We start from the raw sequence: 15,682 nt of genomic DNA on the forward strand, positions 1-15,682 counted from the left end.
GGGCCAGATCAGCATATCCCACTCCTGTGTTATGTACAGTACAAAGATTTGGAATGGATTAATAAATGATGTGTATCATGCGCAATTAGTGCATTTCAGTTAAGCTTATTCAGTAGCACTTGAAAACAAAACATTGTTGCCAGCTATACACATCAGAGAGGTACAATGTTGCCATCACTCGTCAGCCAAACAGAGTTGTTATCAATAAGCCATGTACGTATGTCACACATGACACGAGTCAAGACTCCACGATAGTTCAAATTACAATAGGCATAACATTTATTAACATCATCTAATAGAACTGTGAAAAGAGATATCATTTGAGCTTTGGAAATAAGTGCATTCATGAATGCATGGTGCAGGCCTCATTTCAAGGGAGCATTGCAAAATAAGCTTTCAATGAACCAGCCTTATTTTTGTTTATCTACATATTGAATTTGATTGTCCAACATAAGTTTTATAATTTCTTCATTTTGTGGCCACCTAGAGTGTACTCTTTCTACTGTTGTGATGCTGAATCGCAGCGGGAGTGGGGTGAGCTGGCTTGGTCAAATGAACGTCAACATTTTTAGCTAACCCTAACCATTTTCCTAACCTTAACCTAATTCTCCTAACCTGCCACGTTAATTCTCCAAGCCTGCTGGGTAAGTTCTCCTAACCTGCTACAAAAAGTTAAGTCTGATGTTAGTTGGGAAAAAGCTAGATCCCTTCTAGGGATGACAGGCCAGCCCTGGTGTTAGTAGACAACTATGTTCTGTTATTTATTAGGCCTAATTAAAATGTTCATGCCCAGGCTAAATTAAATTATAGAGGCCTAGATTGTATTTGAAAACAGCTGTGTTTTGTTATTTATTCATTAATGTAAATCTTTTGTTTTTGGCCATTTTGAGGCTGTAATCGAACCCACAAATGCTGATGCTCCAGATACTCAACTAGTCTAAAGAAGGACAGTTTTATTGCTTTTCTAGTGAGCACAACCGTTTTCAGCTGTGCAAACATAATTGCAAAAGGATTTTCTAATGATCATTTAGCCTTTTAAAATGATAAACTTGGATTAGCTAACACAACGTGCCATTGGAACACAGGAGTGATGGTTGCTGATAATGGGCCTCTGTACGCCTATGTAGATATTCCATAACAAATCTGCCGTTTTCAGCTACAATAGTCATTTACAACATTAACATTGTCTACACTGTATTTCTGATCAATTTAATGTTATTTTAATGGACCAAAAATGTGCTTTTCTTTCAAAAACAAGGACATTTCAAAGTGACCCCAAACTTTCGAACGGTAGTATACATACACACACACACATACACGTTGGCATGGCTGGGGAAACATTCAGAGCTGGGCTGGGTTTCGAGCTCTTTGGGAAAAAGGTGTTAGGAAAAGGTTTGTAGTAAGACAGGCCGATGCGGGATGCGAGGTAGTGAGTGACATCACAGGGGGAAGTGATATAAGGGGAGGGGCTGTGGGATGGCACCTTGCTTGGCTTAGTGCTGTGCTGTGTCATATAACATGTTTGCTGGCTGCTGCAGCATACATTCTTTTCATATAGTGTAACTACATTTCAGTTGGATAGATAATGTGTGTTTGAGTCATGGAAGTGATTTGGTGATTTCCTAACATGAATGTAATGATCAGTGTCCTCTAAAACCCACCAGAACGTACACTTCTCTCTGTGTGTGCCTGCGTGTGTGTGCTTGAGAGTTTGAGTAAAAAATCAATAATAATAATGTTCACATTCTGTGTGTTGTTAGTCAGGGCTAAGTTGTCTGACACAGGGCATGTTCACGATTACAGCCGACTGTCGACTGACTGATCAACAAATGACCTTGCATCATAAATATCTACTTATTATTTCTCCCCAGACTTGACTGCCCTTAACCAACACAAAAACATCCTATGGCGTTCTGCATTAGCATCGAACAGCCTCCGTGATATGCAGCTGTTCAGGGAAGCTGGAAACCATTATACACAGGTAGTTAGAAAAGCCAAGGCTAGCTTTTTCAAGCAGAAATTCGCTTCCTGCAACACTAACTAAAAAAAGTTCTGGGACACTGTAAAGTCCATGGAGAATAAGAACACCTCCTCCCAGCTGCCCACTGCACTGAAGATAGGAAACACTGTCACCACTGATAAATCCACCATAATTGAGAATTTCAATAAGCATTTTTCTACGGCTAGCCATGCTTTCCACCTGGCTACTCCTACCCCGGTCAACAGCACTGCACCCCCAACAGCAACTCGCCCAAGCCTTCCCCATTTCTCCTTCTCCCAAATCCGTTCAGCTGATGTTCTGAAAGAGCTGCAAAATCTGGACCCCTACAAATCAGCCGGGATAGACAATCTGGACCCTTTCTTTCTAAAATTATCTGCCGAAATTGTTGCCACCCCTATTACTAGCCTGTTCAACCTCTCTTTCGTGTCGTCTGAGATTCCCAAAGATTGGAAAGCAGCTGCGGTCATTCCCCTCTTCAAAGGGGGGACAACACTCTTGACCCAAACTGCTACAGACCTATATCTATCCTACCATGACTTTCTAAGGTCTTCGAAAGCCAAGTCAACAAACAGATTACCGACCATTTTGAATCTCACCACACCTTCTCTGCTATGCAATCTGGTTTCAGAGCTGGTCATGGGTGCACCTCAGCCACGCTCAAGGTCCTAAACGATATCTTAACCGCCATCGATAAGAAACATTACTGTGCAGCCGTATTCATTGATCTGGCCAAGGCTTTCGACTCTGTCAATCACCACATCCTCATCGGCAGACTCGACAGCCTTGGTTTCTCAAATGATTGCCTCGCCTGGTTCACCAACTACTTCTCTGATAGAGTTATGTGTGTCAAATTGGAGGGTCTGCTGTCCGGACCTCTGGCAGTCTCTATGGGGGTGCCACAGGGTTCAATTCTTGGACCGACTCTCTTCTCTGTATACATCAATGAGGTCGCTCTTGCTGCTGGTGAGTCTCTGATCCACCTCTACGCAGACGACACCATTCTGTATACTTATGGCCCTTCCTTGGACACTGTGTTAACAACCCTCCAGGCAAGCATCAATGCCATACAACTCTCCTTCCGTGGCCTCCAATAGCTCTTAAATACAAGTAAAACTAAATGCATGCTCTTCAACCGATCGCTACCTGCACCTACCCGCCTGTCCAACATCACTACTCTGGACGGCTCTGACTTAGAATACGTGGACAACTACAAATACTTAGGTGTCTGGTTAGACTGTAAACTCTCCTTCCACACCCATATCAAACATCTCCAATCCAAAGTAAAATCTAGAATTGGCTTCCTATTTCGCAACAAAGCATCCTTCACTCATTACATTTACATTACATTTAAGTCATTTAGCAGACGCTCTTATCCAGAGCGACTTACAAATTGGTGCATTCACCTCATGACATCGAGTGGAACAGTCACTTTACAATAGTGCATCTAAATCTTAAAGGGGGGGTGAGAGGGATTACTTATCCTATCCTAGGTATTCCTTAAAGAGGTGGGGTTTCAGGTGTCTCCGGAAGGTGGTGATTGACTCCGCTGTCCTGGCGTCGTGAGGGAGTTTGTTCCACCATTGGGGGGCCAGAGCAGCGAACAGTTTTGACTGGGCTGAGCGGGAGCTGTACTTCCTCAGTGGTAGGGATGCGAGCAGGCCAGAGGTGGATGAACGCAGTGCCCTTGTTTGGGTGTAGGGCCTGATCAGAGCCTGGAGGTACTGAGGTGCCGTTCCCCTCACAGCTCCGTAGGCAAGCACCATGGTCTTGTAGCGGATGCGAGCTTCAACTGGAAGCCAGTGGAGAGAACCGAGGAGCGGGGTGACGTGAGAGAACTTGGGAAGGTTGAACACCAGACGGGCTGCGGCGTTCTGGATGAGTTGAAGGGGTTTAATGGCACAGGCAGGGAGCCCAGCCAACAGCGAGTTGCAGTAATCCAGACGGGAGATGACAAGTGCCTGGATTAGGACCTGCGCCGCTTCCTGTGTGAGGCAGGGTCGTACTCTGCGGATGTTGTAGAGCATGAACTCATGATGCTAAACTGTAAAACTGACCATCCTACCAATCCTCGACTTTGGCGATGTCATTTACAAAATAGCCTCCAACACCCTACTCAACAAATTGGATGCAGTTTATCACAGTGCAATCCGTTTTGGCACCAAAGCCCCATATACTACCCACCATTGCGACCTGTATGCTCTCGTTGGCTGGCCCTCGCTTCATACTCGTCGCCAAACCCACTGGCTCCATGTCATCTACAAGACCCTGCTAGGTAAAGTCCCCCTTATCTCAGCTCGCTGGTCACCATAGCATTTCCCACCTGTAGCACACGCTCCAGCAGGTATATCTCTCTGGTCACCCCCAAAACCAATTCTTTCTTTGGCCGCCTCTCCTTCCAGTTCTCTGCTGCCAATGACTGGAACGAACTACAAAAATCTCTGAAACTGGAAACACTTTTCTCCCTCACTAGCTTTAAGCACCAATTGTCAGAGCAGCTCACAGATTACTGCACCTGTACTTAGCCCACCTATAATTTAGCCCAAACAACTACCTCTTTCCCTACTGTATTTAATTAATGAATTAATTTTGCTCCTTTGCACCCCATTATTTTTATTTCTACTTTGCACATTCTTCCATTGCAAAACTACCATTCCAGTGTTTTACTTGCTATATTGTATTTACTTCGCCACCATGGCCTTTTTTGCCTTTACCTCCCTTCTCACCTCATTTGCTCACATTGTATATAGACTTGTTTATACTGTATTATTGACTGTATGTTTGTTTTACTCATTGTGTAACTCTGTGTCGTTGTATCTGTCGAACTGCTTTGCTTTATCTTGGCCAGGTCACAATTGTAAATGAGAACTTGTTCTCAACTTGCCTACCTGGTTAAATAAAGGTGAAATAAAAAATATATATATATATTTGTAGATCAGTCACAATTGACCCAAAGTGCATCACGTCGGCTGCAATGTGAAACAAGACCATGGCCTCTCTTTGGGCATTCATAATACAGCTGGTTCTGCTTCATATATGTCCAAAGCTCTGTGGAAATTATATACAGTTGAAGTTTGGAAGTTTACATACACTTAGGTTGGAGTCATTAAAACAATTTTTTTCAACCACTCCACAAATGTCTTGTAAACAAACTATAGTTTTGGCAAGTCGGTTAGGACATCTACTTTGTGCATGACATAAGTCATTTTTTACAGACAGATTATTTCACTTATGGTTGAGGTCATTGTCAATTTGGAAGACTCATTTGCGACCAAGCTTTTACCACCCCCGTGCTTCACAGTTGGGATGGAGTTCTTCGGCTTGCAAGCCTCCAACTTTTTCCTCCAAACATAACGATGGTCATTATGGTCAAACAGTTCTATTTTTGTTTCATCAGACCAGAGGACATTTCTCCAACAAGTACGATCTTCGTCCCCATGTGCAGTTGCAAACCGTAGTCTGTCTTTTTTATGGCAGTTTTGGAGCAGTGGCTTCTTCCTTACTGAGCGGCCTTTCAGGTTATGTCGATATAGGACTCGTTTTACTGTGGATATAGATACTTTTGTACCTGTTTCCTCCAGCATCTTCCCAATGTCCTTTGCTGTTGTTCTGGGACTGATTTCCACTTTTTGCACCAAAATACGTTAATCTCTAGGAGACAGAACTCGTCTCCTTCCTGAGTGGTATGACTGTTTCCTGGTCCCATGGTGTTTATACTTGCGTACTATTGTTTGTACAGATGAACGTGGTATTTTCATGCGTTTGGAAATTGCTCCCAAGGATGAACCATACTTGTGGAGGTCTGCAATTATTTTTCTGAGGTCTTGGCTGATTTCTTTTGATTTTCCCATGATGTCAAGCAAAGAGGCACTGCGTTTGAAGGTAGGACTTGAAATACATCCACAGGCACACCTCCCATTGACTCAAATGATGTCAATTATCCAATCAGAAGCTTCTGAAACCATGACATCATTTTCTGTAATTTTCCAAGCTGTTTCATGGCACAGTCAACTTAGTGTATGTAATCTTCTGACCCACTGGAATTGTGATACACTGAATTATAAGTGAAATAATCTGTCTGTAAACAATTGTTGGAAAAATGACATGTCATGCACAAAGTAGATGTCCTAAGCAACTTGCCAAAACTATAGTTTGTTAACAAGAAATTTGTGGAGTGGTTGAAAAATGAGTTTTAATGACTCCAACCTAAGTGTATATAAACTTCAGACTTCAACTGTATATACAGTGGCGCAAAAAAGTATTTAGTCAGCCACCAATTGTGCTAGTTCTCCCACTTAAAAAGATGAGAGAGGCCTGTAATTTTCATCATAGGTACACTTCAACTATGACGGACAAAAAGAGGGAAAAAAATCCCGAAAATCACATTGTAGGATTTTTAATGAATTTATTTGCAAATTATGGTGGAAAATAAGTATTTGGTCAATAACAAAAGTTTATCTCAATACTTTGTTATATACCCTTTGTTGGCAATGACAGAGGTCAAACGTTTTCTGTAAGTCTTCACAAGTTTTTCACACACTGTTGCTGGTATTTTGGCCCATTCCTCCATGCAGATCTCCTCTAGAGCAGTGATGTTTTGGGGCTGTTGCTGGGCAACACGGACTTTCAACTCCCTCCAAAGATTTTCTATGGGGTTGATATCTGGAGACTGGCTAGGCCACTCCAGGACCTTGAAATGCTTCTTACGAAGCCACTCCTTTGTTGCCCGTGCGGTGTGTCTGGGATCATTGTCATGCAGAAAGACCCAGCCACGTTTCATCTTCAATGCCCTTGCTGATGGAAGGAGGTTTTCACTCAAAATCTCACGATACATGGCCCCATTCATTCTTTCCTTTACACGGATCAGTCGTCCTGGTCCCTTTGCAGAAAAACAGCCCCAAAGCATGATGTTTCCACCCCTATGCTTCACAGTAGGTATGGTGTTCTTTGGATGCAACTCAGCATTCTTTGTCCTCCAAACACAATGAGTTGAGTTTTTACCAAAAAGTTATATTTTGGTTTCATCTGACCATATGACATTCTCCCAATCTTCTTCTGGATCATCCAAATGCTCTCTAGCAAACTTCAGACAGGCCTGGACATGTACTGGCTTAAGCAGGTGGACACGTCTGGCACTGCAGGATTTGAGTCCCTGGCGGCGTAATGTGTTACTGATGGTAGGCTTTGTTACTTTCGTCCCAGCTCTCTGCAGGTCATTCACTAGGTCCCCCCATGTGGTTCTGAGATTTTTGCTCACTGTTCTTGTGATCATTTTGACCCCACGAGGTGAGATCTTGCGTGGAGTCCCAGATCGAGGGAGATTATCAATGGTCTTGTATGTCTTCCATTTCCTAATAATTGCTCCCACAGTTGATTTCTTCAAACCAAACTGCTTACCTATTGCAGATTCAGTCTTCCCAGCCTGGTGCAGGTCTACAATTTTGTTTCTGGTGTCCTTTGACAGCTCTTTGGTCTTGGCCATAGTGGAGTTTGGAGTGTGACTGTTTGAGGTTGTGGACAGGTGTCTTTTATACTGATAACAAGTTCAAACAGGTGCCATTAACTTCTTGTGTCGCGCAATCCCGTATCTGGGAGCGTAATCATAGCCTCAAGCTCATTAGCATAACGCAACGTTAACTATTCATGAAAATCGCAAATGAAATGAAATAAATATATTGGCTCACAAGCTTAGCCTTTTGTTAACAACACTGTCATCTCCGATTTTCAAAATATGCTTTTCAACCATAGCTACACAAGCATTTGTGTAAGAGTACTGATAGCTAGCATAGCATTAAGCCTAGCATTCAGCAGGCAACATTTTCACAAAAACAAGAAAAGCATTCAAATAAAATAATTTACCTTTGAAGAACTTCGGATGTTTTCAATGAGGAGACTCTCAGTTAGATAGCAAATGTTCAGTTTTTCCAAAAATATTATTTGTGTAGGAGAAATCGCTGCATTTTGTTCATCACATTTGGCTAAGAAAAAACCCCGAAAATTCAGTCATTACAACACCAAACTTTTTTCCAAATTAACTCCATAATATTGACAGAAACATGGCAAACGTTGTTTAGAATCAATCCTCAAGGTGTTTTTCACATATCTATTCGATGATAAGTCATTCGTGGCAGTTGGGTTTCTCCTCTGAAGCAAATGGAAAAATGCACGCAGCTGGAGATTACGCAATAATTGCAACGGAGGACACCAAGCGAGCACCTGGTAGATGTAGTGTAAAATGATCCAATGATATGCCTACAAATACGTCACAATGCTGCAGACACCTTGGGGAAACGACAGAAAGTGTAGGCTCATTCCTTGCGCATTCACAGCCATATAAGGAGACATTGGAACACAGCGCCTTCAAAATCTGGGGCATTTCCTGTTTGAAATTTCATCTTGGTTTCGCCTGTAGCATCAGTTCTGTGGCACTCACGTTTTGGAAACGTCAGTGTTTTCTTTCCAAAGCTCTTAATTATATGCATAGTCGAGCATCTTTTCGTGACAAAATATTTTGTTTAAAACGGGAATGTTTTTTTATCCAAAAATTAAAAGAGCGTCCCTTATATCGAAGAAGTTAATACAGGTAACGAGTGGAGGACAGAGGAGCCTCTTATAGAAGAAGTTACAGGTCTGTGAGAGCCAGATAACTTGCTTGTTAGTAGGTGACCAAATACTTATTTTCCACCATAATTTGCAAATAAATTCATTAAAAATCCTACAATGTGATTTTCTGGATTTTTTTTCTCATTTTGTCTGTCATAGTTGAAGTGTACCTATGATGAAAATTACAGGCCTCTATCATCTTTTTAAGTGGGAGAACTTGCACAAGTGGTGGCTGACTAAATACTTTTTTGCCCCACTATCTTGGAGGCTACATGTATTTTGTAAAGGAGCACTGTCAGGCCTAACTGTTCTCCTCCGCCAATGAGACACTCTGAATGTCAAGACAACTGAAAATGATCTGGAAACTGAAACTAGGTCCCGCTCACCACATGTTCTCTTTCTGTCTCCCTCTCTTTTGCTTTCTCCATCTTTCCCTCTGCCGGCTTGATCTCTCTCTTACTCTCTCTCTTGCTTTTTTCTCCATGACTTTCCCTCTCTTGCTTTCTCTCTTTCTCTCCCTCTCTCTTGCTTTCTCTCTTTCCATCCTTCCCTTTCCCTATCTCTCTTATCTTATCCAGGATACACTGCTGGGACGCCCTACAAGGTCCCCCCTGGTCAGTCCAATGGGGCGCCCCCTCCCTATTCCCCGTCCCCTAACCCCTACCAGACGGCCATGTACCCCATCAGAAGTACCTATCCCCAACAGAACCTCTATGCTCAGGTAAGGACCTGCTTTCTACTCACTGGGGTTGGCTGTCTGTTTGACAATATCACCTACTGTACCTGCTTATAAGATGATTGATGACCATTTTCTACTTTTTGGGGGATTATTAGACAGCTAGCTTGCTGTGTAAAATTAGCTGTGCTACAAAAGTAAGAGAAGCCAAATTCTACATTTTTCCATATTTAATATTGCCAAAGCATTCCAAAAAACATTCCTCTTTTCTTCTCTTTCTCTCAGGGTGCGTACTACACACAGCCGATGTATGCGGCTCAGCCTCACGTCATCCACCACACCACGGTGGTGCAGCCCAACAGCCTCCCCAACGCCCTCTACCCTGCCCCTGTCCAACAGCCCCGCTCCAACGGCCATATGGCCATGGGCATGGTGGCCGGCACAACCATGGCCATGTCTGCTGGTAAGAAGTCAACACTCAACTACTAGGGTTGCAAAATTCCCAGGTTTTCCAGAAATGTAATAATTTTAATTTTACATTTATTTAACTGGGAAAGTCAGTTAAGAACAAATTCTTATTTTCAATGACTGCCTAGGAATAGTGGGTTAACTGCCTGTTCAGGGGCAAAACGTCAGATTTGTACCTTGTCAGCTCGGGATTTGAACTTGCAACCTTTCGGTAACTAGTCCAACTCTCTAACCACGAGGCTACCCTGCCGCCCCACACATCGGCTGTGTGTAGTACGCACCCTGAGAGAAAGAGAAGAAAAGAGAGAATACTGGTTAGAAGATTTGTGGAATCAGGAGAGAATTACCAGGAAATCTGGGAATCCTACAACCAAGATTTCTGGAAAAACTTTACCAAAATGCTCAGATAAGGGAATTTTGTGACCCTATCAACAACTCAAACAAATAGTTCACACAACTATTACTTACAGTAATGTTTCTGTTTGGAGTAAAGGCTTTATTTATAACACGTTTATAACAGTAATCGATCGATTATTTCTCAAGAAGTTTGGCCACTGACATGTTTCCATGGTGATGACAACTCTGTCTGATTGACCCTCTTTGTCCAGGTACTCTGCTGACCACGCCTCAGCACGCCACTCAGCACATTGGTGGACATCCGGTCACCGTGCCAACCTACCGGCCCCAGGGGACACCTGGGTACAGCTATGTGCCTCCTCACTGGTAGACCCTCCTCACTGGGCCCCACTCATGTAAGTTACTGGTCCTAGATCAGTTTTAACCTAACACAATGTTATTCCAGTCTATGGTTAGGAGAGTTAAGGTCTGATCTATTGACAGTGCTTTGATACATAAGTGCTTAGATTTGTTATTATTATAAAACAATATATGTGACTAACTGTAATTCTGAGTTATTGTCACGTAGAAAATGAATTGATAGTACAAATGTGATATTTTCTTTGTAAATTACATATATAATACATATTTCTTCTCCCTCCCCTCTCCATCTCTCTACTCCCCCTCTCTCTCTCACTCTTTCTCAGGAGTCAAACATTGCTCACAACTCAAGTCTTACATTGGTGCAGGAGGTCTGGCATACAAGCACCAAGTCTGTCAGCAAGAAAAAAACTAAAGTGCAAGGGTCACTATGCATTATTTTGTGATTTGGAAAAGCTGCTTTTTCATGTTTTTATTATTTTTTACCAGCCTCAGATTTTTTTTATTTGTTTTTTATTTTTATTTTGACTCTCTTATAATCCAGACACACACTGACCAGCAGTATAGTACATTTATAGTACATTTGTGCTAAACAATTGTGTGTGTGTGTGTGTGTGTGTGTGTGTGTGTGTGTGTGTGTGTGTGTGTGTGTGTGTGTGTGTGTGTGTGTGTGTGTGTGTGTGTGTGTGTGTGTGTGTGTGTGTGTGTGTGTGTGTGTGTGTGTGTGTGTGTGTGTGTGTGTGTGTGTGTGTGTGTGTGTGTGTGTGTGTGTGTGTGTGTATTTTTCTGTTCTGAACACTGGTTACGATGCAAAGCCAGTCCCTTCAGCCGTGAGAATGTACACCTCTTTGTATGCTGCCAAATGCTCTCATGTTTCAAAAAACATTGGGGGGAAAGCGCCGTACGAGTGTCGCGCCTTGTTTCTTTTGTGTTGCGCCTCGATTATTTTTCACTTTTCTTGATTTGCATTCCCATTTCGGTTTACGTTCAAACACAACCATCTTCCAGCACAAGATAACAAGGGTCGTCTTCCAGCTTGTAGCAACAGTGCATTAACTTGGCTTCGTAAGATTATTCCCACTGTATATCAGTCATGTGGTAGAAGAAAGACTAATACCGGAAGTACCGTAATAGTTACACACCATGTAGAGTACATTTTCAGTAAGTTCAGTGGACATAATTAGCTTTTACGTCTACTAGAGTATTGTAAGCAATTGAAATATCTATACATGAATATATATTATATATAGGAATACTGACGTGTGAGCAAGCGCCTGTATGCGTTTGTGGTTCTTTTGGACAAGTAAAAGCTCTGCAAACTTAAACACACTCACATTTAGGTTTTTCAGTTGGTGTGAGTAGTGGCACATGTACACAATACATATACAGATTTATAGGACATCACACACAGACGCAAAAGTGTAGACATCATAGGACGCGATGGATAGATTGCTGGATAGGGTCTCCCTATTGCAGACTATGTTGTGAATTGAATCAAACTCTAATCTAGTGTCAACTGAAGTGCATGGAGTTTGAAGGGTGAGGCAAATTGTCAGTTGGACCAGGGATAACTAAGTTGAAGGATTCAAGGGATTTACGGTCAATAGAAGAGAGGGGGAGAAAGGAATACAAGGGGAGTAGTGAGTGGAAAAAGGAAGAAAAGCATCTAAATTGTGGTGTGGTCAAGCATCTATGCCCATAGCCTTGTGCTGCATGCCTCCCATTGATCTCACAGGCTGGAGATAAGTGTTATTCACAATAAAGATCCCATGTGATGTCATGTTTACATGTTTAATAGATCTAATCTAGGCCCTAAACTGCACCATTTACCTGGGTCGTGTTCAGCAAGGCACGCCAGAGCAAAACGTTTTGCATTGGAAAACGAAAATTGGTGTTCTTATTGGACAGATTCAGGTAGTACCGCCCTGTTTTAGTCCTTTTCAAAACGTTTTCTCGGGAACTTGGCCCTTGGCCCTGAACTTGGCCCTGAACATGGCCCTGATCAGTGTCACTCGTTTTTCAGGTGACCAGTAGAGGGCAGTAGTGAGGGGTGCAGGGCAGACAGCAGAGTTAAGGCTTCTTCCGCACGCTTCAGTTTGGGAAGCCGAACTGAACGAGTGGGCTCGCATACCTTACCTTCGCTTGAAAAAAGAGAAAAAAATACGCAATAGTAATGTTTGTCCGTTTTGGGACTACGTAGCCAAAATAGTCCAAATTAATCTAGAAATCTGTGATTCATTTTGATGTTTTTGCAAAGGACATCTTAGTTGTGCAATTTTACATCTAACTATGATGTTTGGTGGAGTATTTCTCAATTGAAAACATTTGCATGAAAATGAGTCGTCGATCATTGAATGACAGCAAACACTTCATTGAGGAATTCCTACTGTTGACCAATCGCCGATGAAAGGGTGTTAACTTCGGTTTGCCTAGCAATAAAAACAATTGTGTGCAACGAACAGTCGAAAAAACCCTTGCCGAAGACCAAAACTAATAAAAACTCCACCAAATGTAGTCATAATATATACACATACTGTTCCAAACCGCTTGGTTGGCTCAGGGTTTTAGACGGGCCCCCTATTCCCTTCCTATTTAGGGCTCTGGTCAAAAGTAGGGCTCTATATAGGGAATTGAGTGCTATTTGGAACAGAAACAAGGTTTTAGAAGCCAGACTGACCTCAACAGAGATGTGTTTCAGTTCAGAGAATTGTGTCATCTGGTCTCAATGTGTATATTACTCCGTAGTCCATGCAATTGATACTAGTTCACCTGTCTTGTGAAATCTTCTAAACAATGGCAGGTGTAAAAATGCTCTAAAACACATTATTTTGGACTTACATTAGTGAAAGGAAACGTTTAGTCGTCAGGTTGGCCAACCTGTTAGGGCCTCCCTCCTAGGCCCTCCCTCCCTTCAGAGTAGCCAATAGAACAGGTTCAAGACATTGTTTCCAGGGCATCCAATAGCAGACACAATGGAAGGGAGTTAGGATCGTGAAGGGAATCATGTGTATGAGAGGAAGAATTTGTGTTCTAACAGGAAACTGGGAACATTTAAAAAAAGGTTTCAATCATGTCCCTTTAGTCAGGGCCAAAAACCCTATGACAGGGGCACTGAGTTGGGAGAGGTCTGTGTGCGGCATGTGTTGACTCCAAATCAACCCCTAACCTAGCCCTAGCCTCTACTCCTCTCAGGTCTTCTGAGAGGATTGGGATAGGTGGAATCAATATGGCTGACATTTCCACCCAGCCAATCAGAATGCAAGATTTTACCATAATGCTTAGTGTATTGATCCAGTCTGCCTACATCCACAGGAGTGACTAGGGTGTAGGGGCTAGGGATCCATTTGGAAATCAGAAATAGAGTTGGCAAGGAAGCAGGGTTCAGCTTGGGTAGAGTTTAAAGGTTGTGAGGAGGAGTTCCATACTAGGTTATTATGGTTCAGTACTAGGTTATTATGGTTCCATACTAGGTTATTATGGTTCAGTACTAGGTTACCGTATCATGACCACATATCAGAGTTATCATGTGAGTGTGTCAAAATTGTATTGCACAAACATCTAAAAGTAATAATCTATACTAAATACCAGGTACTTAGCTCATATTTTAAGAGATTTCTTAAGAGTTCATTTAGTTCCGTGCATTTGACTCTTTGGTCTCAATAAACAACTGTAAATTTAAGAGAATATCTGTTGTGAATAATTGCTACTGCTTTTTTCAATCTGTTACAATCAGTTAACTACTATGTAAAATGCTAAATGCCATTTTTTTTCCACAGTGTTACATCGCCAATGGAAATAAAACATTTATTTAAAGGAGAGGCATCCTACACCCAACATATGACAATTGATACAGTAGCATTCGCTAGTGAACGAGGTATAGATGTGTAGATGAGTGAGGCATGTATACAGTCCTGTGTGAGTTTTTTTCCCAACATGGCACTGGTCAAACTGTGTAAAGCTAACGTTATCCAACCGCTACTCTCCCCTGTCAGTAGCCTATCACAGAGCCAAAACAGAACAAGAACATTGAAAACAAGTCTCAAAAGTAAATGTATTGTGCCACATTTTTTGGGAATATTAGAGGGAAGACCATCAAATAAAATATAGTTTTGTAGTGCTATTCACTAGAACATGTAATGTGATGCAAGAGCTGAACAATGCATATGACTAGTTGCACAGGCCCAAGTCTGTGAATGCTATGTTGAGTGCTAAATCTTTGGCGGTTCAAAACCTCAATAATAATTCAACCATGTGTACTATGAGTATAACTGCAGTGTTTTAAAAAAAGGCTAAAAAAATGATAAACTTTTAATTTCTTGTATGTAATTTAAGCACTTTTTACCATAAGTGTTATTTAAGGTTTTGTTTATTGATTGATGTTTATTATTCTTAAGATTGACAATAAAAGATCTATCTCAAGTGGGTTGCCTTTTGGTGCTTCAGAGGGCATTTCAGAACACAAGTCTGTAGGATGAGTGGAGCAGATGTGCGGAGGGACACAATCTGGCAACCCGGTCAGAAGCGACTGGCATACAGGTCCCTCCTACTCGCTGGCCTTTTCCCCTCAAAGACCCAAGGAATTGAAACACGAGAGGAATGTTCCGAGAACCAAACTGACACCATAAACAGACGTTCCCAGAACATCCAGGGAACCTAATGTGCGAACTGGGCATTATATGAAAGTTACCCCAGAGTCAAGTCCTTACACTACAATTTATGTTTATTGAAACATGCTAAAGTGTATGGGTCCACAGTTTGCGGACTGAAGCATGAGAGCTGTAGCCTGGGATTGAAACTTATTTTGTTACGTTTCACCATTGTTTCACTTCATGTTATGTAACAACCATGCAATGTAGCAAATTCAGTTTGAATTCTAGGCTATGGGAACTGCTCCTGAGTGTCTCAATGCCTGGGGTTTGAGAAGCAAGCAGCTCCACCAAGGTTGAACACACAATCTCTTTGGTTTGTCTGTTTTCTTTGGTCACAATGAACTTTGGCCTTGTCAAACCTTTGATTTGAACACTAATTTAGAGAGAGTGAAGTATACCCTTGTGTCTTCCCCCAAAAATAATCAAAGAAATTGCTTAAAAGAGTCAGCACCTTGAGATTAAAATGATTTCCCAACGAATGGCCCCCGGGGCTCTTGCAACGTTCTGTCACATGGTTGCAGCAACACTGGCGGAATGTTTTTGTAATATAAGATTGGGACGTTCGTAAAG

The 15,682-nt window shown here is 42.1% G+C and overlaps 1 protein-coding gene across 2 annotated transcripts in view; it reads left to right on the top strand.

Moving 5' to 3' along the window:
- LOC124012570 (protein FAM168A-like) overlaps window positions 1-15,682 on the top strand; it is a 56,649-nt gene that overhangs the window by 40,792 nt on the left and 175 nt on the right. For both annotated transcript variants that reach the window (XM_046326346.1, XM_046326353.1), the window contains 4 exons: window positions 9,181-9,323; window positions 9,564-9,741; window positions 10,355-10,498; window positions 10,790-15,682. The exon at window positions 10,790-15,682 is cut by the window's right edge and continues 175 nt beyond it. In XM_046326346.1, coding sequence (XP_046182302.1) covers window positions 9,181-9,323; window positions 9,564-9,741; window positions 10,355-10,473 — 440 coding nt within the window. In that variant the 3' untranslated portion in view covers window positions 10,474-10,498; window positions 10,790-15,682. The remainder of the gene's footprint in view (window positions 1-9,180; window positions 9,324-9,563; window positions 9,742-10,354; window positions 10,499-10,789) is intronic.

The sequence above is a fragment of the Oncorhynchus gorbuscha genome, linkage group LG02 (assembly GCF_021184085.1).
Source record: "Oncorhynchus gorbuscha isolate QuinsamMale2020 ecotype Even-year linkage group LG02, OgorEven_v1.0, whole genome shotgun sequence".
NCBI classification, from domain to species: domain Eukaryota; kingdom Metazoa; phylum Chordata; class Actinopteri; order Salmoniformes; family Salmonidae; genus Oncorhynchus; species Oncorhynchus gorbuscha.